Below are 26,732 nucleotides of genomic sequence, written 5' to 3'. Positions count from 1 at the left end.
GCAGATGTTCTGCTGTAGTTCCTGATAAATACTCTGATCCTGGAAGCTGCTAAGTCTATCACTGCTGCTGAATCCAAAGAGGAAGATGAAGACGTCTGTAGCGATTTCCTAGCCTGTAGCCAGCTGTGTAACTGGAGCCTGATCCAACCCTTCCTTCCAACCGAACTTAGAGTCCCGAATGTGGCGACTCCTACCCAGAGGCTGGTGAGATCCACTAGTATCAAGAAGGCCTGCATTTTGATCCATCCCACGACGTGCTGCGACCTTGCTTGAGCTGCCAACCACTAATACCCTGTGACCTCAAGCCTGAGTGCGGTGCATGATTTCCCGAAGTACGAATCCAGCTGAAATTTTGGTGGACCCCTCCTGGACCTCCAGAGACACGATTCATATCTTCATATCTCTGAAGCCTCCTCACCAGAGTGCAGGTCCGAGAGCGTGCAGAGAATCCGTCCATCGATATTCATTCTTCATCTGTCTGCATTTGCCCATACCACTTGCCCAGACCCAATTCTGGGACGCATATAGGCGCCTTCTTTGAAGTCCATGAACATTGTAGCTAACTCTGAAGCTGCTACTTAATTGTTTAAGAAGATATCCTCTTGAACTTTGACTTCACTGCAACTGAACCCTATCTCACCCTGCCTACAGCTGGGACCTAGACCACTAGGGTCCCTCTCCTGCTTCTGTGAGAAGGCGTGCAATAGACTAGGGACTTACTGGATACAAAAAGGATTGTGAGTATTACAAGCGTAGAAGTACTTATTTCTGAAAGAGTTAGTGTTGTAACTGAATCTCTGCAATAGAAAAGTTGCAACATGTCTTAAAGTGATTACTTTTAAGTTGCTGGTTGCTCCTTTGAAAAGTATATAAGTTGCTGTACTTACTCTGAATAGTGTTCCATAGTCTGAAAAGTAATACGTTTTGGTACTGTTTTATCATTGCTTAATTGAATGAGTGTAAACGCTTATCAATAGGGTTTACCTACCTTGAATAACAGTGTGTCATTCTTAATGTGTATCATTGGGTTTTGCTTTCCCTGGTCTGCTTTATACAGATCTAAATCCTTTGAGTTAATACATGTTTTATGAGCTGCTTGTTGCCCCTCTTAAGTGTATAGGTCTTACTCACCTTGATTAGCTGCTGCTCTTCTAAACTTGTAACCCTGGGTTGTGCTTCCCTGCTGTTCTAAAATAGGTTCATAAAGTTCTTAGTTACCTTAGAATCAGTATTCTACATTTCTTAAAAGTACACTGGGCATCACTAACTATTAGATAGCAGGCAGTTATGCACCAATAGGTCAATTACTTAACTTGAAACACATTGTGTAATTTTTAAAGTGTAATTGGATTTTGCTTTCCTTTGAATTGCTTAGTGCGTTCTAAAATAGCTATTGAGCGTTCATACTTATTATTCAGTAGCTTAAGGCCCCTCCAGAAAGTATGTGAGTTGATTTACTAGCTCTGAACTGAGTTCTAAAAAGTAAGGCTGCAAGGAGTATACTTCTAACAGGGTTGGTTTATTATGTGATTTCATAACTGAGCGTCTCTGCATGACGGACGGGGTCAACTACCTTTGTATTCTACTGATTGTATTCTAAAAATATATCTAACCTGGTCGTATTCCCCAAGTATAGTATAAGTATATTACTATCCTAGGTTTGGCTCACCTTGACTTGCTTCTTGCTCCTTCCTCTAAATAAGGTTATATCTTGGTCTGCATACCATCAGGTTTTTATGATTTTATTTATGATGTTATAGTACTTATTTACCCAAGATTTATCTTGGCCTACTTGTATTTAAATAAACCCTTTATTTGTTACAATACATAGTGTTTCAGTGTGTCTTTGGCCCATATGTATGCTACAATTTCTTTGTACCAAGCTACATTCCTCTCGCCCTCCTAAGATAAGTCTGGCTGCTCTGTCTATGATTCCAAATGTTCTCAGCTCGTACAGCCTTATACTAAGAGTGGATTTATGTACTGCCTTAGATGTAGGGTTTTATGAAGTCCTTAGTTGGACTTTAGAAAACCCGTCCTAACAACAATAGTCGACACACTGTTTCTCAACATATAATTAATCTGCATTAGAAAATCACTAAAATGGAGGTAAGCACCTGGCTATTATGTGCTCAGAAACACCCCAAAACTACTCTAAACTGGTATTCAGCACGATTTCCATGTCAGGATACTATTGAAGTGTATGTGGTTGGTTTAGAGTAAGTAACATTTCCTTCATAGACTTTATTGTCTTTAATTGGATAAAGTCAGTGGGCAACTCCTGGTTATAGTGAAAATACAAATGTTAATAGAGTTCAAGGGAGCTGCAAACAATGAGACCTTCTGGCTGGTGATGATGGAGGACCTTAACAGGAGAGAGCCAGACCTGTGCATTGTGATGATCAGTTTGGACGCTGGAGAAGGACTGCAGACACAGCCCCCCTGGCACAGAAGATCTGAACCATCAAATGAGTTGTAGTCCCAGAATGTGGGCATTGCTGCTGGACACTAAAGGCCAAGTCCACGGTTCAAGTTTTTAGAGGTGAATGTGAAGTATACCCTGAACTTTTGTAGCCCTAGTGGCTGTGTGCGACATTCCACGGTTTCCTAGTTTGATAAACATTACAAAGGGCTTGTGTGCATATGTATTCTGTATATTACTTGTGCAAGAGGAAACCTGTGACCGATGTCTGTATGCCATCTTGGGTCCTGAATGTTAGTATTGTTTAGGGTACCCTTTGCTGCATAACTCTGAACGCCTATAGTTATAGTGTGTAGGACTGGGTATGAGACTTGCATATTAAGGTTAAGGGCAGGTTAGGTAATAACTGACCATGTCCTCTTTTAAAACTGCACTGTGGTCTGTAATGTGTTATATTTAACTTAAGTAGTTGCTTGAAATCGCGTTAATATTATGTGTGTTCTTATAATTGTGTATTTCAGTATACTAGCGTGGTATATTCTTTTGTGTTAGCTATTGGGAATAATTGTACCTCCCTGGTAGCCCTTTCTTCCTTCTGAAGAGTCTGGTCTTAGCTTTTGTATGACACACTGTTCTGCCATTAGATTAGATGTTGCACAGCACTCACCAGAGCGTTGTGCAAGCGTTGCCCTAACACCCCGGGAAGTGTCCGTTTTAAGAGTGTAACCCTACACATCTGTTTTTCTTTAGAGAATTGACTACATTTGTTCAGCTATGTTTTTGATCTGTAATGTTAAGGCTTATTTCCGAAGCGCATGGGCCTCCCATTTGCACTGCTGTGTATTTAGCAAATACTCCATTGCCTGACTCTGGGCTGAATGGTGAATTAGAATACCCTAGAGGGTGTTTGAGCGTTGTGATTGGTCAATCTGCAGGCTATACGAACTGGTATAGCCAGCAGATTTATACAGCTCGCAATTACTAGTGTAATTGCTCACCCAAGCCTGCAGAGTTGCCGCGTTGTTTTCCGTGTAATTTTGGAACGGAAAGCGTTAAACATTCCATTCGGAATTGCACATTGTCAGACCAACGTGTGCAACACAGCCCTGCCAACTTTGGCTGCGTAAGGAGAGCTTTTCAATGATTGTAAAAGCTCCGAGAAAGAAAAGCTTCTGTTTTCTTTCTGATGGAACGTGGCATTTTCCTTTTTCACTGCAATGGAAAGACTGGGAGCCTTGCCCTGACCTCGTCACGTTGTTTGGAGCAGCATTATATGCGCAGGAAAAGCAAAAAAATGTAAGTAGGTAGCACACTAAGGTAATTTATATGCAGAGTGACCTTGGTAATGTTTTGTTACTGTGCTTTACTGTGCAGTAATTGGAAGCATACATTTATTTAGGGGGAACAAAAAAATGGTCCCTCATACCTCGTTAACTTGGTCTTCAGGGCACATAACGCCCGGTACGACTCTCGCTGCGGGCTATAGTGTGTGAGCCAATAACGATGTCCAGGCCAGAGAACTACTTTAACATTTGGGTAAACATGACTTGTATGTTGTATCCGACTTAGCCACTTGAACGATCTAACCTTGGGCAGAGCACCAACTTGTCTTACCTTCTGCTTGTTATGGTTCGTCAACCATCACCTTATCCTTCCCTGCTTGCATGATAATTCTGTATTCCACGACACTAATGCTTGCCATGCTTTCCTCCTCAGCCAATGTGTTGGAAGGTCTCTGCACTACGTCTTCTCCGTCCTTCATACAGTGGGATGCTATGACTTTCTTTTCGGAGAGCGTCATTAGTCAGATTTTCAGAGTCATGAGCAATGAGGTATGTGTTCCCTTCTGTTCAGGTCTTTACACTTCAGAGCCATATGTGAGGCTGAACCCTAAAATAACTTCCTGAAAAAATGACTGCTTGAAGAACATCACAACCATTATGCAGTATTTTAACTAGAGTTTTTTTCAGATTGAAACGGTGTGAAAATAATATTTCAAATGTTTCACTGGCATCCAGGCATTCCACGCTTTGTTTGAAGTAAGTTAAACGTGGCAGGCGTTATATGCGGCATGGGGAATGCAGAATGCGGCTGTGGTTCATAGACTGGTTAACCGGTAGTCGTTTCTAGTGAGGATTGTTGCAGTTGGGTGGTTTACAGAACTAGGCTTCAGGACTAGACTGGTCTTGGAAAAATGTAACTGCCCCAAAGAGGGGTGTCTGTGCATCCCCCCCTTAGTCATGGACATGGCGTCACCTGAAATCATTTTGCATCTGCCAGGATCTCCCTCCCACAAACCCTTGAACCCCATCCATCCATACATATCTCTTCTTGTTCCAAACACTGAAGGCTCCTTGCACCTATGGAAGGGATAATTTTTCCAGAATGTATTCAAGCATTTGTTATTTTACAACCTTAACATGAATACTGTTTTTATATAGCTACTACACCAGTATGTATATTAGAATTGCACTTGTAAGCTTTTTCTGTAGCTAGGAAAGAAAACTTTTCCTCCCTGTAGACTTCCGAAATGGAGTTGCTTCAGTAGGCAGTGTATAGTAACCACTTGCAGTTCGCGCTTAGCCTCTCTTTAGGAAGTCCTTCTTGTGCCTGCAATACAGTAGCCAGGCAACAGTACTTTGTTGCCAGAGAGTAATTGAATTGTGTGGAGACCAATATTGGCCATGCTGAGGTCATTTTCTAACTCGTGCTCCAGCTGTTCGCTCAGAAAGGTCTTGGTGAGTGCCTGGAGATGGTGGAACGGCTGTCTGAAAGCCCCCTGGAATTGACATCTCCCAAGTTTGCCCGGGAGATTGCCTTAAAAGTTGGTATGTGGTGACATGCAATGTTTGGATGGCCGGCTTAAATCTGATTGAATCTGATTGAATCTGATTGAATCTGATTGAATCTGATTGAATCTGATTGAATCTGATTGAATCTGATTGAATCTGATTGAATCTGATTGAATCTGATTGAATCTGATTGAATGTGATTGAATGTGATTGAATGTGGTTGGAGGTCTGCAATCTGCAGCGCTCCAGATGCTTTGGACTAGGACTCCCATGATTCCTCGCCATTGACTATGCTGGCTAAGGCTGATGGAGTTTTAGTCCAAAACATCTGTAGAGCCAAATGTTGCAGAGCCCCACTCTACCTTTGGTTTGGCATAATGCTGGTCTTGCGCCCCAAAAGCCTTGCTAATTGCTGGGATTGAATCCTGACCAACACAAATCTGGGATTTCACAGCTTTAACGTTTCTTTTTTAAATAAATGTTTTAACATCAGTATGGCCTGACACGAATTTCATATTTGAAGGTTTTAATCTTAAAATGTAAACATATACACTTATTTGAACATTCATAGAGGGGTGATAAATATGTGCAGTGCACCACAATACAGTGTCCATCCTTGATCCCTGTGCCCACTATCCAGCACTCACCATTGTTTACACGTGCGGGAAGGAGGTAAATCAACACCAATCTTTAATTTAGCTAAGAATCATTGCTTCTTTCATGCACCCCCTCCCAATCAGGGTTTAACTACAATACGATCATAAAAATATATATATAAAATTAATGAACTTTCTGTCAAATTGCAAATATTGACATTAGGAAACAAATTATGGTAATTGTATGAATTCAATGTTATCCTGTCAGCGGTGGCAATGTTCTCTACTTCCAATCAAGGCAAAAATGTGAAAAGAAAAGAGCCAGGGATAATTTCTATTAAGACAAGCTACATTTCCTGGCTACATTAATGTATTTCATTTAAATATAATACATTCTCAATCCTACATAGATATCTACTCAATGTACGATTGGTTTATGGTCACCGTGGAAAATACATTTTGTTCCAAGAAGCATCCTGGCTGACGCAAGGACGACAATGTAAGCTTTGTGGAAGCACCTTTTGCTCTTTAAACCTAACTGCAGGAGTGGGCGGAGCCTATAGTGATTCCTTAAGGGAATACAGGACGAACATATGTTCCCTTAGCACTTAAGATCACTAATGCTGTTACTTTCCGAAGTCAGTCTTTCTTTGCATGTATTCAGAGCATCCCACTGACCTCTGTTGTTCTGACTGTCTGTGTATTTCATTGGTGCCCTCAGCTATCCAACAACTGCAGCCATCCCTGCTGCTAGTCCAGAGTGCCAGTCTTCAGGCTTCTCAGCAGCTTGGCCTTACTCCATTTCTTCACTGGGATCTCCTGGGGAGTGTCCCCTTACCCACACTTGGGCTTTGTTTCCATTCTTCACTGTAGGGCTTTCGTGGTAAACCGCTGATCCAAAACGTATCGGTGACAGTGCCTGCAGGTGCCATCGCTACCCAACGCTGCAATCTCCTGTCATGGAGAGTGGTGCGTGAAGCGCTGTGACGAGGCTTCATCTTCTAGGGCTTCTTTTCTGGAGGTGGTCTTTGCGTCTTTTTTCCTTTGGACACCTTGTGCAGACCATGTAGTCACCTCCATTGGCCCATTGTTAACTATGGGCGCTGTTAGGAAAGTTTTCCTAGGACCTTAGTAGAGTGGCAGAGCAGTCAGACCTATCTTAAGCGGAAGATGTGAGCTGTTGGTGAGTACACAGACTCTAGAAGCAAAGAATCACTTACACTTATAAGTTTTATGAAAAGTATATATTTATTTTCTGGAGCTTGTGGATCGTCTTAGATCACAAGCTCTGCATAGTCCGACATCTAGTGAAAGTCGCTGAGCATTACAAGATTTGTTTTCAAAACTCAATCTGATGTCGACAGGGCGTGTTTAGTAATTCTATCCCTACTGTGACATGTACTGTACCCATGGTCATTCACACGTCGGGGTCCCTCAGATTGTTTTCTTTCTGCCAACGAAGTCGGTCGCAAATGCAGAGTTGTCTTCTAAGCTGATTCCTTTGATTAACTAAAAGATGTACATGTACACTTTCTTCCTTTCCTTTGTTGTTCGCCTCACGACTGCTCAACCACTGGACGGCTCCTGACAAACACCAACCTCATCGACAACCAGATGCGCCCTGTACAGGCCTCTTCGGGCATCGGCCCATTACAGTAGGGAGAGAGGGGAGGAGGTTCTTTATACTGACCTTTTAGAGAATGTTTATTCCATCGTCCCCTGTGATGCTGGAAATGCTTTGGAGGGACAGAGCCTCCCTGTCCTTGTCCTGTAGTCCTTTTTCATTTGTTCTGTATTGTTTTCTGCCCAGGAGTCCATGTGGGACTCCTGGCAGTGCAGCTCTTCCTGTTTTTGGTTTGGTTTACAGACCCATGGGATACCCTTATGGCACCCTTGGGTGGGGGTGCAACCCTGTGCCCTTAGTGTATGTTTTTTGGGCACCTTTGTGTGGCCCACAGAGAAGGGTATGGGCTGGTGGCAGCTCCATGCTGAATTTGACAGGTGCTTTGAGGATCCAACATTTTGGGATCCCCAGGCCCTGCCATTGGAATCAGTTGATTCCTGATAGGAAACAAGATGGCCCCTGTGGCCTCTTGCTTTCTATTGCCTGTTACCTTGTTTTCCCAAGTCCTGGGAAGGCCTGCCTCTGTCCCTTCCTCCTGACTGGCTGTTCGGTGGAAGTTCCATATATGGTGTTGCTGTGAAGTCCAGGCCAGACTAGCTGGAGCCTTCCCAGTGACTGTATGTTGTGGGTACACCCTGTGGGTGGGACCTGGGTGAATGGAGTGTGTGACCAATATGCACTCCTTGTTGTGGATGGCTGGTTTCTGGTGTTTGACACAATGAGTGAGACAGCCCTGTCTGAAACTGGTATGAATGCAGTGTGTAGTTTTGAATGGCTGGGTACTTGTCCCAATACACATTACTTGTGTGTGTCTGAGAGGGAGGAGTATGGCCTGAATGCACTGTATGCCTGATTGGCTGACTGACTGCAGAATGCTATTCTGAGTGATTGGTTGCCTGAGTGTGACCCAGCAGAATGAATGGGAGATCAACTAGTATATCTGGGGGCCTCTCACTGCTAGAAATCGTTCAGAAGCTGAAGTTGAAACTGATGCTTAATCTCAAATCCGAGCCTGAAGAAGGTTGACTGCTGTCTCCCTAATCCGAAAGCTGTTGAGACTGATCCAAGAGAGGACCTGGTAAGGCGCCCTCTTCTCGTGTTCCGAGGGACCATCGAGCACCACTAACCTTCGCCAAAGCGCCCTGGAAGTCAGACCCTCGACAGGCTGCCGACCGGAGACAGGCACCGCCGAGGAGAACGAAGATCAGCACCGGATATTCAGTCCACCGTCCTTGACCAGGGTTTGCAGGTTTCCTAGAACCGCAGGCGGCCCATCGATGCTGTGTTTCCCAGACGAGGGGACCGTTTGATTCCATGCCACCGCCGACCAGAGCCGCGACGCTCCTTTGCCTCAGAGTTTTGATTCATGGACGCGCTTGTCCACACCGCCGCCCGCCTTATTTTGCCGGAGAAGGCCAGGCCGTTGATGCGCCGAGGAGCATCCGCAGGTGGGTTTCCCACCACCCAATGACCGTAGAGATGCCAGACGACTCGACACACTTGCTGGGCCACAGTTCTTCACAAACTCTTTGTGGTCCTGAACCATCGACCTCGAGGTGCCCCGCATGCCTCTTCCTTGCAGGACATCTTCGCTCGAACGTCGACGAGCACCACTGGGACCGAAGCTGCCGCCTTGACGCCAAGTTCACTTTCTTCGAGGGATCGTAACGATCCGTGGCTCCTGATTTAAAGGGACCTGCTCACGAAGGATTAGTCGACGACGCAACGTCGAACTCTGCTATTCCAGGTACATTGGGGTGGTAGAAACATTATAGAAGGAAATAAGACTCATTGAACAATATATGGACTGGGCTTGTGATATATCTCTACTGTACAGGTTGCCCAGGTGGAGGGATCTCCACACAGAACGGTCTAGTGGTAGGGGCCATTATTTCACCAATTGTTCTAACCAACTTCTTTCCTCCTATGTCTATTGTTGGTTACCTTTATTAAGTGATTTGTGTGACATTTAACCAGAGTACAGTTGATGCACTTTAATGAAATCTGATAATAATTGTGGTACCACTTGGAACTGTATATATTTGCCATTGTAGACTTACTAAGCACAATGTGAGTTATTGTGATTGTGTACATAACCTTGAACTTAATTAAATAAAGACTGTGTTTTAACTAATACAGTGTGTGGACAGTCCTTTGTGGGGGTTTGGGGGGACTACACTGTACTTAAGAACCAGCCTGCATCACCTCCTGAGAAGCTAGGCCTAGATTGCTCGTCCATTCCTACCGTAATAGAGAATCTTGGCTGGGGTCCTCTGTGTCTCTCCTCTACCATATAAAGAGCAGAAGTACAGATCCCCCCCCCCGTCTTTATATCCCCTTTCTTCTATTTTTGCCCACCTGCCTTTTTAAAATATAATGGACAAAACCCCATTTAAATGTTGACCCTCCTGCCACCTTAAATTCCTGTGGAAGGAAACGCACTGAGTGTGCAATCGCTGTTTCCCGAGGGATCACGCCAAAAAGCATTGTAAATCCTGTCAACTTTTCCGGCCGGAAAACGTAAAGGATCGGCAGACGAAACTCTGGGCCGCTCACGCCATGCAGGCTGAGGTCTCCGTAGACGTGATGGAAGACTTCAGCGTGAGCAGTATCGGGGTCATGAGTGACACCGAGGGCGAACGGCCTCCGTCGATCTCCAAATGCAGGCCCCCGACTCCGAGAAGCAGGCCGGCGGTCCTCTGATGGAGAAGACCCCTGGCGGTCAGAGCACATGCAAACACCCTAAGGATATAGCCAAGGCCGACTCTCTGCGACAATCTAGAGTCGATGCCCATGTGGTGACCGCGGATAAAGCCTCAGGTTCCTCACTCTCATCTGGGCCATTGCGCAAGCTTTCGCCTCATGGTAGTTGCCAAAAAAGTAAAGCCAAGGTCGGTTTGAACACCGCATATAAAAAGTCCCTCCTTAAGCGCGACGAAAGGCATTTCGGCGTCCCCTAAGAAAACACAGAAAATACAACCAATAATTAAGAAACACGTCAGTGCTTCACTACTTCAGACAAGGTCGCAGAAAAAAACAGAATTTCGATGCCCTTAACCCCAGAGGACTCCCAGACGGTGTTTCCTACCCCAATAGATTCCCTCTCTGGGGCTATGCGCCATAAAGATACCAATCCCTCCCAGACCACACTTGTTGAGGATGTTGCTCCTTGTCATTTCGGGCTTTCCACCCTCTTGCCATTTTACTCCAGTTCAATATCGACACTCAGGAGACACAGGCCGACAAGGACTTTATGGAAGATATCCTTCGGGACAAGAAGTACGCCACCCAGTTTATACCTCTCCTGCAGTCAGTCCGGAGACTTAACCAACCTTCCCTACTAATGCCTAATCTTACGAGTGCCGTTCAACATTATGATAGAAAAGCTATTCAGACCTGCGGCCACTGACCCCTTTTATATTAGGGGCCTGCTTAGACCAGATTCTCTAGTGGTCACTACCACTAGAAAAAGGGCAGGCACTCCCCTGGCGTCGGCAGAAGCCCCGCCAGACTAGGAGAGCAATAATATGTATACGTTTGGGGGAAAGGTTGCCACCTCTGCAGCGTACCAAACAAGGATTGCTAACAATACTACACTGTTAGTTAGTTAGGGCTGCCACAAACGGGATGAGCTGGAACAACAAATCGAAACAGTCCCATAACCTCTAAAAGCTCAACTGCTTAAGACTGTCTCAGATGGCAAACAAATCTCAAACTGCATCTTGAAAAACAATCTTGATGAAGTGGATTACACAGGACGCATCGTAGCAGTGGGAACGTTCATTAAGCTGCATGCCTGGCTTAGGCAGTCAGGGTTTAAGTTAGAGATTCAAGCAGCCCTCTTAAACACGCCAATAGAGCCAAATGTATTATTTGGGAAGGCCGTAGAGGACGCCCTCAAGAGTGCCAAGGACGAGTACAACACTCTTAAATCCCTTGGGCAGGTAACTAACAGAGCTTCTCCAGCATGGGGTCTGGCATGGATTCACATGCTCATGAATTTTCCCCGTCAGGCTGGGAATCCTAAGTAAAAAAAAAAGTGTTTCGTTTCTGAACTGTCTTTCTCCTATAAACCAATCACTGAGCTCTGGGTCATACTGCGCCCCAGCCAATGACTCCCTCAACCTAAGCCCCTCCCAAGGCAGCTACCTTCAGAATTTTACTGCACGTTCAAGTGTTGGAGGTCCTTGCATTTCGCTCTTAGTGCTTTTCTGTGGTTTTTCACTTTTTTGACGGGAAAATTCTATTTTCGGTCAATCGAGCCCATGTGCTCCATCGATTATCCTTCCGATGAACGAGGACCCGTTTTTCGGCTCTTTTCACGCCCATCAAGTGCTGAATTCATCGAGTGTTCTTCTTGGAAGCTTGCAGAAGTTTGTCAGGCCTGCACGGCGTGGATCATGTCAGATGAGAAGGACAGCGCTTCCCTCTTCAGCTTTGCTGCGGTTTGCAGAATGTGTTCATGGAGGACAAGCATTCCCAGTGCCTGTATTGTCTCCACCCGAAAAAAGATTGTGAGATTTGCTGTGGCTTCACTAAGCGCATGATGAAGGATCGACACCATCTGTTGGAGACGTGGCTTAAGGCCAGGGCCTCTACCCCGGATGGTTCCCAGGGGCATGCCTCTTCCGGATCCAGCCAACCTGAGCAGGCTTCCAAGTCCTTTGAGGAAATCCCATCCGTGGGAGCCCAACACAAGGCCAAGCACCACAGGTCTGCTTCCGTCTGGGTCGCCGCTGCTGTGGGCCTGTGGCGGTCCGGGCGCGTCACTCATCTCCCTCTGCATCGATCTCCAGCTCTTCATCCGAAAGGAAGTCCGCTACCCCGGGGAAGCTGCGGGAGACGCTGGAGAAGGCCAAGCAGGAACCCGGCCTGCCCATGAAGGAGAAGGCCAAGCAGGACAAGGGGTCTGACCTGGCTGCGAAGGAGAAGGCCTAGCAGGACAAGAGATGCAGCCTTTCCGTGAAGGCCCAGGAGCACCAGGCCAAGTCTTCCTCCATTGAGTTGGTTGTGGCTTCACTCTCGATGGGGGCTGACCCGGGCCAGGGTACCCCGAAGACGGTACCCCGAAGACGGCCATGGTTTCTTTTCCTCCCGGGAGGCCCACCAAGTGCCTCCTTAGAGACCTTTCGCTGGACATCCTTTCGACTCTCCACACGCTGGTTTCGGAGATGCAGAGGAGGATGCCAATGCCGCCACCAGAAGCACCGCCCGTGGTACCACCTCCGGTTACCCTGTTGACACCGGGGGAACCGCTGGCGAAGAGGAGACATCCCATACCTCCATACCAGCTGTTGCCCCCTAGGGGGGACGGGAACGGACACAGCGACTGACGGACGACGGCGGGTTTGGAGATCCCCGTCTCCACAGCCGAGAGCTTCTCCACCGGACGAAGTGGGATCCTTCCATTCCATGCTTGCCTGTGCAACCAGCCTCTCTCGGTCTTGGACCAGCCTTGGCTGGCCACTATCATTAAAACTATTTCTACATAGAAATGACAATAACCCATCCAGGCTACTATATGCAAAAGAATTGAATTGCAAAATATAATACTGGACAGCATTGTAACTAAAAGGTTATGTTTCAATATGAAGTAATATGACATATACCTCTATTCCATGCTTTTGCTAAACATAAGGAGTATCTGCATATTAGCTACGCAGACTTGTGATAAGTTGACTTAGAAAACTGTTAAACTCCTTCTTTGTTGCTACAACACAGTTCCTTACCAGTTTTTGATTGAAATTATGTGACGTTAAAACCCTGGTGCTTGACTGTGCTTTCTATGCTTTACTCTTTTTCTATATCTTTGATTCTAATTGAATGTTTGTTTTTACAAAAAGTTACAAGAAAAAGCCATTTAAGAAATAAAAATAAGGCTACCTTCAAAAAACCAAACATTGTTAATGGTTGTTTTCTCATCCCATGCTCGGGATCCCTGCACCTCTGCATGGGGTTTCTAGGAAGGTTGAATCATTTGCTGCCTCAAATTGTGCGCAGCATACAGAACTCGGGTAGGACAGGACCACCCAATGTGTTACATGCCTGTGCAATCTGAGCTTTTCCAACTTATGCAGGAGGAAAAGAAGTAAAGTTTCTTGTATCCGTGCTGGGAGGCGAAGAGGAAGACCATCCTTTCGTCCCGCTCCTGGACGACGTTTGGGATGAGGGCCTGGGGCTGCTGAGGCAAAACAAGACCGACTTGAAAAGAAGCACAGGGTGCCGGACTCTGCACCCAAGTGCCTGCGATCTCAGCCGTCTCCAGACTCGGTGGTCTCATCGGCCGCCAGGAAGAAGTCATCCAGCTCGGCATCATCTTCATACGCACCTCTGGACAACGAGGGGAAGAAATTGGATTCCATGGGTAGAAAGGTCATGTAGACAGTGGCGACGACAGTCAAGGCTGCCAACTCCTTAGCGATCCTGGCCAGAGACGACCAGGCGCTTTTGTACAAGATGGCTCCGCTTCTGGACATTACATTCTCCCCAATGACAAGCGTGTCGATGCCTTGGAGACACTCCAAGAAGGCGAGGTGGCGTTGGACCACGCATTCGCAGTGGCCCAGGACATTGCGGATGTGGGTTTCTGCCTGATGGGAAACAGTTTGCCTTCGCCGTCTTGGCTGGCTCAAGGCCACCAACTTTAGACCACAGTTCCAGACGAGGGTTCTGGACATGCCGTTTGACAGACAACCTGTTCAGGAAGGCCGTTGATGAATCCCTCCAGGCCATCAAGACTGACACAGAGATGGCCCGTGCCCTGGGCACTCTACAACAATGACGGCCATCCTTTCGTTCTTCAGGAGGGAAGTCTGGCAGGATTTTGGCAGGGGCTCATCCTCTTACCACCAACCCTCCCGTTCCACGGCCCAGGAACCAACAGGGGTCATTCCAAGGCTTTCATGGGTTGCTGACGTCAAGGACCACAGAGCAGCGCTTCGACTTCCAAGCAAGATTGAGCGTCAGTGTGTGGGAGTCCATCTCCACTGACAGATGGGTGCTGGACGATCTCGCCAACAGACGACTTAGAATTTCAAACGCAAGTGTCCGCGAACACCAACGGTGGCCTGGCAGGAACATATCCCTCTGCTGCTGCTAGAGGTTTGGGCCATGTTAACAAAAAAGGGGTGATAGAGTTGGTTCCTAAGCGACTCCGGGGCAGCAGAGTTTACTCAAGATACTTTCTAGTAAATAAGTAGACTGGGGGCTGGAGGCCCATTCTCGACCTACGACGACTCAACAAGTACATCAAGTCTCAGAACTTCAGGTCACGTTGCAGGATGTGCTCGGCCAACTGGAGGAGGCAGACTTTTTGTTGTTGTTGGATCTAGAGGATGCGTACCTCCACATCCCCATTCATGGAAAACCTAGCAAGTTCCTGCGCTTCGTCGTACAAGGAAAGCACTACCAGGTCAAAGCCCTTCCCTTCGGACTGAAGTCGGCGGCCAGAGTCTTTACGTAGTGCCTGGCACCAGTGGCGGCCCATCTGCGATGGCAGGGAATTCATGTGTACCCATACCTAGACGATTGGCTCATCTGGACCAAGTCAAGGGATGTTAGGCAGAATTGCAGGCAGTACCCGCCTGCGACCACTACACACAATTGGTCAATTAGGAGTACAGGTGTTAGCCAAACCAACCTTTGGTATAAGTCTGTATCGCACAGTTTTTGGTAGAGAGCTGAGCAGCCAGGCTTATCTCAAGAGTGAATGCAACCAGTACAAGTAGTGACACAGAGGACTTTCAACTTATACTCGAGGTTTCTTGGTAAAAAAAAGTTAATTTATTACACAAACATTTCGAAAACATTTCACTAGAAGAAGGCAACTTAATATTATAAAACAATACACAATTCTAAGGTTTTGAGACAGTTTGAGCTCCCCTGAAATGGAAGCCAAATGGCAGTTCAGTACTTGGAAGGGAGCAAAAGGCACAAGGTAAATAAAATAGATCATATATACTTGTTAGACAGTGCAAATAGCTTCAGATCACCAGAGGAGTTCAATTCAAGTCCATAGGTCAGGCCAAAGTCAATGGGCTAGTGTTCTAGATAGGAAAGTGCAGTTCTGGTATCAAACATATGTCGGGTCACGAGCTGATTAGGCCTGCAAGTTGGGAAGGTTTCACAAACTTTCACCGCGAGGGTGGCGTTCTCTTAATCAGGTTGGCACAGTACATTTTATTTGAAGAAACAAATGCTGCTGAACTCGTGGTTCCTGGCAGGTCCTGTAGATCTCGCTGTTCCTGAGCCTCAGTCGTGGGGACAAGAGGGAGGACGTCGGGGGGACTCCTGCACTGCACGGGATCGTTGAAGAAAGCAAACAAAGGGGAGTCACTTCAGTTCCAGTAGCTGTAGTTTGAAGAACACAAGCTGGTGTCCCTCTCTCTGGTTAATCCTAACCAGCCTTCAGAATGGTATCCAGGTGTCTAATGAGTCGGTTGGTCCCACCAACTCAAGGGAAGAAGCCGTCCTTGAAGGAGCTTCTCTGTCGAATGGAGCTTGTCCATTCGGACCTGCAGCAGGGCTTCCCCGGGCAAACCAACGGTCCAGGAGTTGCAGCAGTCGTCCTCTTTCAGCTTGTCTTCGGTTCTTTAGTTCCAGTGGTCGACTCTGCCTTCCAATCTTGGAGACTCGCCTTTTAAGCAGTTTTCTCCCATTTATTCCAGCCTAGCTGTCACTCACCCAGCAGGATGGCTGTCCTTGCCAGACAGACAGCCAGCCAATCAGGCCAGAGTGCATTTGGGTCTCCTAGCACAGGGTGTTTCGGGCACCTCCCTCACTTCCTGCTCACCCCAGACACTCGGGAGGCAGAGGCGGTCTTCAGCCTTGAAGCCCGCCAAAGGCTTTAACAAATGGACCAAACCTGGTTTGGTGCGCAGAGGTAAACTCTAGAAGGGCCTTTCCAAAAAGAAACGGCAAAAAAAGACCAGGACCTGTTTAAACAAAGGGGCTTAAGGTGCCATTTTGAGAAACATGGCTCCCGTGATTTTTAGCTACTGGGGTTTGCGGTCGGGAAAAATCATTGTAAAACCAGTGCCACCACCCTTTCCAATAGGAAAGGGTAGCATTTGACTGCTACAGAAGTATTTAGACACAGGGGATACTATGTCACCCCTCCAGCACTCCATTGTAAGATGGTGTGTGCTGGGTCTAGGAATTTGGAAAGACTAGTAAAGTCAATTTAACTTTACATTCTCTGGGAAACCGTAGTTTATCCCAGAGAAGGTATTTAAACCTTTGCGAAGTCTAAAAAGACATTCCTGTTTCACTGCACTGAAGGTGCTGTGTAACACCAATAAAAAAGATGATGCCTATGGAGTTGTCTTAAAACTCCATAACCAAAAGCAATAAATACAGAAAACAGAATTAAAAAGTACAGAGTCCCAAAGTTCAGCAAAAGAGCTGGGGGTCTGTAAGGTAGAGCGGAATTAGCACATTTTTAGAATTCTCCCTAACATAAATCCATTCAACTGAGGTAGTACAAGACTCCACTCTTAGTATAAGGCTGTACCATTTGAGCTCAGGGTAGCGTAGAACAAGCAGCTAGGCTTATAGGATGGAGAGAGGGCTGTAGAATCAGTACAAATGAAATTGTAATACAAATGGTCCAAAGAAACACTGAAACACTATGTATTGTAAAAATAAATGATTTATTTAAATACAAGTAGGTCCAGATAAATGTTTGGGGGAATTATCACATTATATATAACCACAATTATAACACTGTGTTAGGAAGACGTCTCAGAAATTTGCTAATTCCCTTCTACCTTAGAGACCCCGAGCACTTTTGCTAGACTTTACAATTTTTTACCTGGAGAGAGTGACCTTTTTCCCACGCTCATGTATTTTTCTGTGATTTCTTTTTGGAGTCTGACAAACTCCATAGGCATCATCTTATTAAATTGTGGCACACAGCACCTTCCAAGGGGATTAAGCACAGGGAGTTTCGGGCACTTCCCTCCCTTCTTGCCCCTGCCAAACAATCTGGAGCCAGAGGCGGGCTTCACCAGTGAATCTCGCCAAAGATAAAATGACCAAAGGGGCCAAACATGGTTTGGCGCACAGAGTAAATCTCAAGAAGGACCTTTCCAGCAAGAAATGGCGAAAAAAGACCGGCCATTCTGACAAAATGGGCACCCATAGGTGCCTTACTGCAGCTGCAAACGCAGCTCACGGTAAAAACACACAATGGTACTAAAAAGTAAACCACTGCCACCAATAATTGTGAAAAGGGTAACATAAAAATGTTACATGAGAAACTAGACAAAGGGGATACTAAGTAACCCCTCCAGCACCCTATTTTAAGATAGTGCGCGCTGGGTCTAGAAAGTTACAAATGCAAGTAAAGTCAATTTCACTTTACTGCTCTTGGAAACAGTAGTTTTCCAAGAGATGGTATTTAAACCTTTGGAAATCTGGAAGACTTCCCTGTGTCACTGCACTGAAAGTGCTTTGTGATACAGTTGGAAAAGATGATGCCTATGGAGTTTGTTAGACTCCATAACCAAAAGAAACAGTGTATAAAAATCACATTAAAATACATGAGGGAGTGGGGAAAAAAGGGTCACACTCATTCCAGGTTAAAAGAAATCAAGTCCTCAAAATCCAGCAAAGTTGTTTGGGGTCTCTAAGGTGGAGGGAATTAACACAATTTTGAGAATTCTCCCTAACAGGCCATACAAAAGAGCCCCCATTGCAAGGCATTGTGAGATGCATTGTGCAATAGTTGCCCGAAAAAACAAACAATATCATGTAAAAAGGAAAGGGAAACATCATTTCCCAGTACTGACATCTTTAAGGACTAGTCAGTTTTCCCATAACAATGAGCACATGTGCAGGGGAGTGAAGCGGAAGGCTTCATTTCACTGGAAAAGTCAGGACAGAGTACAAAAGAAAACTATTTGAGGGTCCATAGAAATGGATGGAAAGTTGCTAAAAGAGAACTTTCTTGACAACCATGATGGTTGGGGCTGCACCCCCAAAATACATAAGGGGTGCTTTTGCGCCTTTCCATGCATTGGTCCCTGCCGCTCACCAGCACCATGAAGCAAGGAGCAACTTTTGTTTAACTCTGTGGGTGGACTTTTAAACTATCTGAAACTTGCTAAAAGTACTGAATTGTTTCACCTCCCTGTGAAATTGTACCATACACTTGTCTAGATTGAGATTTGGGATTTTTTCATACTTAGCTTTTTTGTTTTTAGAACTTGTTGGCTTTTGTGAACTTTTGATTCCTGAAAGATAATTTTTCTCTCCTTTTAAATGTGTGCGCTACTGTTCGGAAATGTCTGCTTTAGACACTTTACTGTTTTTACATATTGTGCCTATATTGTAAACTTTAGCATTTTTTAATGCCTGACTTCAGAGTATATTTCTTAGAAATCGCACAGCATAGAATTACCTTTGTGTGCTGTTGTGTGACATACTGTACCTTATTACTGCTGCACTCCCTTCTAATAGGAAAGCCAACCAGACGATTCACAGCTACTACTGTGAGAGTTAGGACTGACTTGGGGCAAACTCTGCACATTCACTACAGGTTGGTGGTCAGAAGCCGCCCTCACCAGAGGACTTGTGGAAAAACCTCTCAATAGTGACATAATCTAGGGAGTATTTGGGTAAAGTAGAATGCGTGACGCCCTTTTGTCCGATTTCGGGGGAAGTGAGAGATGTCTACGATGGGGACCGCAGTGTGTAGCAGGAACTTAGTTTTTGTTGAGAAATTCAGCATCCGATAAAAGGCCAGAGTTGATTTTTGTGTTCTCCATTTCCCTGCACAGGATATCCCTGTTAATGATGGTGTGGAACTGCTGCAGCTGGTGCTGAATTTCGAGATCAAGGATCCTCTCATCTTATCCTGTGTTCTTACAAATATGTCCACACTCTTCCCCTTTGTCAAGTATAGAAATGAATACCTTCCCCAAGTCCTCGCTAAAGTAAGTATTGCACAATATTTCTCATCTTGCTTTCCTAATGTAGCTATTGCAGCGTGTTTGTATATTGTGACTGGTAGGCTATCACTGCGTTCTTAATGAACTTGGGCACCAATTATTTGCGTGAAGCACTTGAGCATAGCGGTAGAAGCCGTAAGTGTGCCTGTAAGCCCTGCGATTGCTATATTTTGTTGTTGCTTGACGTTCTTCTCTACATTTGATTGTCTGGGAAACCGAAATGCCAGGGAGCCATGTTCTAGTAGTTAAATACACACTTTAGAATACATGGGATGGGCTGTATCTCTACACCTTGCCTCAGTTCTTTTATCCCCCTTGTGATTCTTGTAATGTCAAGTTTACTGATTTCTCAAACTGTTTAACACACTCTTTTCATGTTAGAAAACCAGACGAGTAATGGATAAGGTCCTTCCATTGTTGAATCCACGATGGTGGATTCAACAATGGAATCCACAATTGTGGATTCAACCACCAATCCACAATGGTGGTTCTCGGTCCTTTTCCATCATGCATCTTTCTGTTTTTCATCCCCTTAGAAGACCCCTCTGCAATAGTGATGCCTTTCATTCATTAATTGGAAAGGTGATGGTTTTGCTTGACAATTCCTCACCTTGTGTCTGAGCTTCTGTTGGAAGTATTGCATCTCCTTCCCCTTCTCTGCCGTACTGTTGCTATGTCATCTTCATATAGTGGACATGACAAGAGCCATCACCAAAGCTCTCTTAATTATACACAAGCAGACAGGGGTGCATGCCTGCACCTTCTTTGCACATCACTCTTACACACTCTTCTCTACCACCATTCGTTCTTTGCACATTGGACTGGGCAGCAGCTCTTCACCACAATAGGTATTTTTTCTTCCTCAACATGTTTTGTTACTCATATAACCTGTGCTGCATGTAGGGTTGCAAATCGTGATTGTTTGTGTTGTTAGGCAAAGTTTGAATGCAGTATCCTTTGGGACCACTACACACAACTAGGACTGCAGGTGTAAGCAAAACCAACCTTTGGTATAACTCTGTACTACACAGTTTTGGTAGCGGAGCTGAGAAGCCAGGCTTATCTCAAGAGGGGAATGTGAGCAGTAATGATGTTAGACCGAGGTCTGCAATGTTTAAGTAAACTCTTAAACTCAAGGTTTCTTTGATAAATACTTATTAATTTATGTATCTGTCAGTTATAAAACATTCATAAGAAGGCGACAATATAATAACGCACAAATATGCTTCAATACTGTGGAGGGTTTTGACCCATGTGGAATCATTAGACGGGGTGAATGTGGGGATTAAGCTGTCGCTGCCCATCATTTTACCCCAGAACAAAAATAAATCATTGGAGTGGGTAAAGATGGGGATGCGCTGTCGCCGCCCATCATTTCATCCCAGAATCCAGGAGAGCTGCGCAGTTGTGCGCACACCAAAATGGTACCTAACTTGCCACCCACCAGTGTAAAGAAAGGTCTTTGTTAACAAAATCCACTGTTACTGATGTCAAAAAGTTGCTGAAATCGTGACTCATTGGACCACTTTAAAGATTCAACCTTTTTGTGGGGTTCCACATAACCATCTTACTGTAAGGAGCCCCATCAAAACAATGTTAAGCAAGGATTTACTACCATGTAAGAACCATTCCTGTTTAGAAAGCATTAATCCAAGAAAGATCCCAAAATTGCATGCAGTACCAACAAAATCCTGAGGGTGGCGCTGGCGGTCTAAACTCTGACAGGAGAGCTGTCTTGCAAAACTGTCTAGTGCAAAGAAAGGGGTCTCATTTCATCAAAAGTTCAAAGGGGTTGCCTGTCCTGAGAACTCTTGACACTTCAGAACTCAACACAAGAAGCCAGGAAATCACAGGGTTCTGTTAATTAAATGCAAAGTGGCTCCCTGGCCTCCTGATGTCAGCTTCCCAGAGACCACACAATGGCCCCTCTCCTCTGAAAGGAATATGTTGATTTTTACTGTTTTACTGTCAACAAAGGCCTGCCTGCCAGAGGATGCATGTGACTGACCCACCCAAGTCTTGGAGGCGGACTCCAACACTCTGAGGACTGAATTGAAAGTAAAATATATATTTTACAAAAACACTGATAACTCTTTGTAATCAAATGACAGAAATGTATAACTTTGAGAGACTTAATTTAAAAAATGTACCTTTAATTCAAGCCCAAACTCCAAATTGTGGGATATTCTGGGACAAAACCCTGCTGTTTATTAATATTACAGACTCCCTGTTTCAGCTAGACAAACGAAAATGCATTGGTATGTGGGTAGATATGTGAGGAACAGTTGTATAAAATATAATGAAGATCCAATGTTGTTTAGCACATTAAAAAGTGCTAAAAGTTGCCATTTTTGAATGCAAGCTCTTAGAAACAGCAGATTTGGGACAGAGTATACCTCATGTGATATGTGACATGGGTATGTAATTTCAAACAACTGTGTAACTGTGAAATATGTATTTTGATCATATATAGATTTGGGTGCACAGATGACAGGGGAGTTTTTTTCAAGAGATCATAAATGGCTGACATCACTCTGACACAACTTAGCTCCCCCAATCAGGGGAGAAATGAAAGCTGGACCAATGACAAGTGAGAGGGGCAAGTTTAGTTATGACCAACACACACACCCACTTGCAGAACATATAAATGGACCACTGAAACTTAGGTAGAGACATTCATTTCCATCTGCAGCGGGACGCTCTGCCGGAAAAATCCATACTTACCTCCATCAACCTTCAAGGAGCCAACACTTAGACTCCAAGATAAACAGAGACTACAGAACCTTAACCAAAAAGGCCACTGCTAGCAAGAGTATTTGTCAACAGGCCTGAAAATCTTTTTGCAACTGAACTCTTCAGACAGCCGGCTGACGCCGTCTGAATTTTGCCAAGAACTTTTGCAAGAACCCGGTGACAAAAAAATATCCAAAGAGAAGGCAGGACCCGACCCAGAGAACCGGTGCCTAGCAGAGACCAGGCCATTGTATCCAGAGTGCTGACCCCGATGCTGTGAGCAGTTCCAGAGGCCAGGCGCTGTGAGCGGAACTCGGGAAGACCTGACCAGACTGAAGTCCGTGACCAAGTCGCTTTCCGGTTCAAAATCTCTTGTGAGTACTCAGGAAAACTGTGGAGAACCAATCTCTTAGTTAAAATAATCTAATTCAATCCTATTTTAATCTAAGTAGAACTGTCTCTTAACTGTCACCTGTCATTTGTAAAGCTGTCGCTTGTCATTTTCTAGTTGCAAGCTGCACTTGTCTTTTTGAACTTTAAAATTTCAAATCTGAAAAACGACCTTTATTTAATCACTCATATCTCCGTGACCGTTAGAGACTTGCAGTAACTTTCACCTGGAAGCTGAGATCCTAGGCTTTCCTAGGACCCCAAAACGATAGTGATAGTCCTTGTAGTTCCTCTGTAATCGCGCCCGGCGCACCCGCGAATTTTGCCGCGATTTGCAAATTTCTCAACGTGTGAAACAGCAGTTTTCTTGCCTTCCATTTGCCAGAAATTCGTTTAACCTGCTAATCATCCCTGAATCATTGCTAGTGTGAGCCTGGACTAATATTAACTAGATACCACTCACCCTGAACTTCTAGAGGGAATTAAAAGCATTTTAACATATTTTCACTCCATTGCCAGCACATATCAAAGCATTTTGCCTGTGTTTTCAACGTCTGTAGTCTACGTTGCTGGGTGAACTGAAGCACATTTAATTGCATTTCTGAGAACTGTGTGCCTTCCTTCCATTTCCTTGCATTGCATAAAAGGGGGGGGTGAATTGTACAAGAAAGTGATTACATTGTTTTTGCTGAAATCATATTGAGTATTTTCTTTACTGCATTTCATTCCACATTGCATCCATTTGAAACCATAAAAGTATTGTTGCTATCTTATCCATTTCATGTCAACTCCTTAGTGATTATCAAGAAGTGTGCTGGTGCCAGATTCTCCGTTGTTAATCTTTATCATCTCAGATTAAGTGTGATATTCAATTATTAATTTATTATAAAGTCTGATATATATATCTATTATTTAAATTATCAAATAAACCTTTTAACTTGCAAAACAGAACTACTTCTTGGCTCAGTGGGGTCAGGGGGATTCTGAGAGAGTGGTGTTATATAGGGGTAGTCATCCAGAACGCATGAACTGGACATAAAGATATATCAATAAGGGTTTTCATTCAGTATTATAGACTAGGCGTTGACTTAGCTGTAGTGTTGAATTGAATCCTCTTACAAATTGGGGGCTCGTGCCGGACGTTTGGGTTAGATCTATCACTTGTGCAGATTAATACAGTGTGCCAGCTGACCAGATACACATATCCGGTCGGATCACCACGCTGTGTTACGCTGTAAAGCACTCCTCAAAGCAACGCTCTAAGGAAAAGGTCTGTTTTGCAAAAATAAAATACAAACTTCTGTAAGTCAGGACAGAGACCAATCTCTAGAATGACGACCTTAGTAGACATGAAAACAGCCAGAGAGCACCTCTTACATAAGCTATTTGTGAGAGGTGAATGGCCGAACAGGGCCAGGAGGCGTGGTTGCAGGCAATCACACAACAGGTCACTGAAACAGGGTCAGATATATATAGAGATCAGGGTCCCTTACATGTGGCCCTGAGTGAACTATATATGTCCTCTAAGGCCAAGGATGAGCACAACAAGATTTCCAGGGTAGCGGCATATTTCTATTTACATATGGGAGCCATGCAGGACAGATGTGCTGAAGGCCAAGATTTGGCGAGTAGGCAACTGCTGGCATTACAGAAGGCCCAATCTGATCTGGACTCTTCTGAGCAGAGGCTGCAGAGGAGCCAGGAGTCAGAAAATGAGAGTAGAGAGCACATCATTAAAATAAAGAAGGATATGGACATCCTGCAACAGGAAAAGGCTGACCAGGATACTAGATTTCTGGCCCTGCAAAAGGAGCACCAAGACAGTTTGGACTTCTTACTGCAGAGCCAGAAAAAGCTGGAGCAACAACTGGACTTTAACAGGGCATGTGCTGAGCAGGTAGTCACCCTGCAAGGCCACCTAGATAGGGAAAAGGCAGAAAGCAATAAACTGATTCTGAAAGACCTGGATACCCAGGCAGAGTTTGATGAAGAGCGCCGGAAAGCTGGTGCCCTTCAAAGGCAGAGGGATGACCTGGCGGCACAGATGCAGGCTCTTAGTCAGGAAAGGGACACCTTAGGCCAGGAAGTCTGCCAGTTAAAAAGAAAAACGGAAGAAAATCACTTGGCCCTCCAGGGGCTGGGTGATCTCCAAAAAGAGCATGCAAACTTGTTAGAGCACACCAGAAGGGTGGAAGATGCTCTGGCAAGAAAGGAGCAGGCCAGTAGGGATGGGAATCAGGAGGTAACCCTCCTGCAGCAAAGACTGGCCCAGTGCTCCAGGACCAATCAGGAAGCACAGAGGGAAAATGAGGCCCTCTGTCAACACAATGATAGGCTCCAACAACAGGTAGCGATGCAGGAGAGACTGATAGAGTCTAGTAAGGCCTCGACTGAGGAACTGAAAGCACAAATGCAGGCTCTTGCATTGCAACAGGGAGCAGGGGAGGATAGAGATGAGGTCCGCTGGGAAAGAGACTCCTGACCATAACCTCAGGAGCCCTAACACCAGGGGCCTTCATCTCTCCCAGTCCCTGGACTCTACCACCCCCATGTCCCCTGGCGCACATGAGCACAGGGCCACAGGGATGGCAGATTACTATCCAGCTAAAAGTATGGGGCTCATAGGCCAGTACCACTCAGGAATGGAGGGGTGGGCATCCGGGTATGGGCACCCAAGTACAGTACAGTTCAGTGGGGAACCCCAGGAGAGTAGGCCCCTTAAGGGCATCCTGAAAACCTCTGCCCAGTTAGGTCCGTGGGGGGGGGGGGTACCCAGCAAATCCTGGCAGCAAGGAGGGATCTGAGGACTCCTCTGAGCACCACAGGAAACAGGAGACCAGGTCCCCACATTCTGCCAGCCATTCCCAGGCTCGAAGAATCCGGGAAAACCTGGAAGAACAGACAGGAACTTCTGGGAGCAGTGCCTCTGAGTCAGAGGATGAATGGGCAAGGGTTACCCGAACCAAAAAGGCCAATAAGGCAAAAAGGGCCTTGCTTAAGGACCCCTTAAAGCAGATTAAGGCGATCAGGAGCGTCATCACGCCTTACCATAAGAACGCTAAGTATTCTGTTTGGGAGCACTTAGAGTTGTTTGAGCAAATGATGGAGACTTTCCATTTAAGGACAGCCAAAGCTGTATCCAATATGTAAAGTGGACCTTCTCCCCGGAATACTCCAGTTTCTTTGCGGGGCTGGAGGACCAAAATCATTTAAGATGGTCCACCTATAAGGCGGCCATCTTGAAACATTTTTCCATTCATAGAAATCCTCAAGAGGCTCGCAAGGCAGCCTACAATTTACAATGTGGGGAGGATCAGGCCCCACAAGAATTTGTGCAGGAGTTAAAACTTGCTTTTGGCAGACCACCAGAAGGGTGCGCACAGACAGTAAATTCATCAATACATTTTTTCATGCCTTGCCCAAATACATAATGACCCAGCTCGTGAGGGATTTTCACGAGAAAAGATCTTTAGACTGGGTCATTGAACAGGCTACCCGGATCTATGAGGTGCAGAAACCGGTAGATAGCAAAAGTAATGCCCAGAAAAACCCCAAAGCCAACAGCATCCCTGCTGCTGCTAAGGTGGCAGAGGTAAAGGTCACCCCCGTTTTGGATTTGGAGATGGGGGGGCCTAAAAACCTACCTGCACCTAATAATGCTAGGCCCAGAAGGTCCTCGGGCCAGTCACAGACAGGAAGCCAGGGAGGCAGCCCCACAAATGGGGTCCCTCGCGCTCCTGATTATGTAAGCCCCCGTTACAAGGGAAACAGACCCATCCTGGGTTATGTGTGGACTCCTCCAGCCCAAGGGGGGAGATCCAGCCAAGAACCTAACCCAGGGGACTTTCCTCCTAACTTCCCACCGGAGGGCAGAAATTCTCCGAATCCTGGGCAGAACTTTTTCCCCAGGTATCCACCCAATTTCCAGCCCCAAAATCCTCCACCCTTCTTTCCCTAATTCCCTGAGCCCAGACAACCTAATCCGGGAGAGGGGAGGCCAAGGGTGGAGGGGTACCCAAATCTTCCCAACCCGGGGTATTACCAGAGGAGGGACAGCTACCCTTCCCGGGATCAGCCCAGGGGAGAAAACAGGGCCCCGTATCAGCCAGAGCGGGTTTCCCAGTTAGAGCGCCAGGTTCAAAACATGGCGCGGGATCTGGGTCACATACTGAGGGCTCAGCAGAACCCTCAGATCGGCATGCCGGCGCAGAACGCACCCAACTC

General features: G+C 45.7%; 1 protein-coding gene across 1 annotated transcript in view; it reads left to right on the top strand.

The window, feature by feature from the left end:
* LOC138468323 (exportin-5-like) overlaps positions 1 to 26,732 on the top strand; it is a 1,170,237-nt gene that overhangs the window by 489,456 nt on the left and 654,049 nt on the right. The window contains exons 14-15 of the mRNA XM_069608829.1: positions 4,139 to 4,254; positions 19,215 to 19,370. Coding sequence (XP_069464930.1) covers positions 4,139 to 4,254; positions 19,215 to 19,370 — 272 coding nt within the window. The remainder of the gene's footprint in view (positions 1 to 4,138; positions 4,255 to 19,214; positions 19,371 to 26,732) is intronic.

Source organism: Ambystoma mexicanum, chromosome 4q, assembly GCF_040938575.1.
Source record: "Ambystoma mexicanum isolate Mex_15411 chromosome 4q, UKY_AmexF1_1, whole genome shotgun sequence".
Lineage (NCBI taxonomy): Eukaryota > Metazoa > Chordata > Amphibia > Caudata > Ambystomatidae > Ambystoma > Ambystoma mexicanum.
This window is presented reverse-complemented; position numbering and strand designations above follow the sequence as displayed.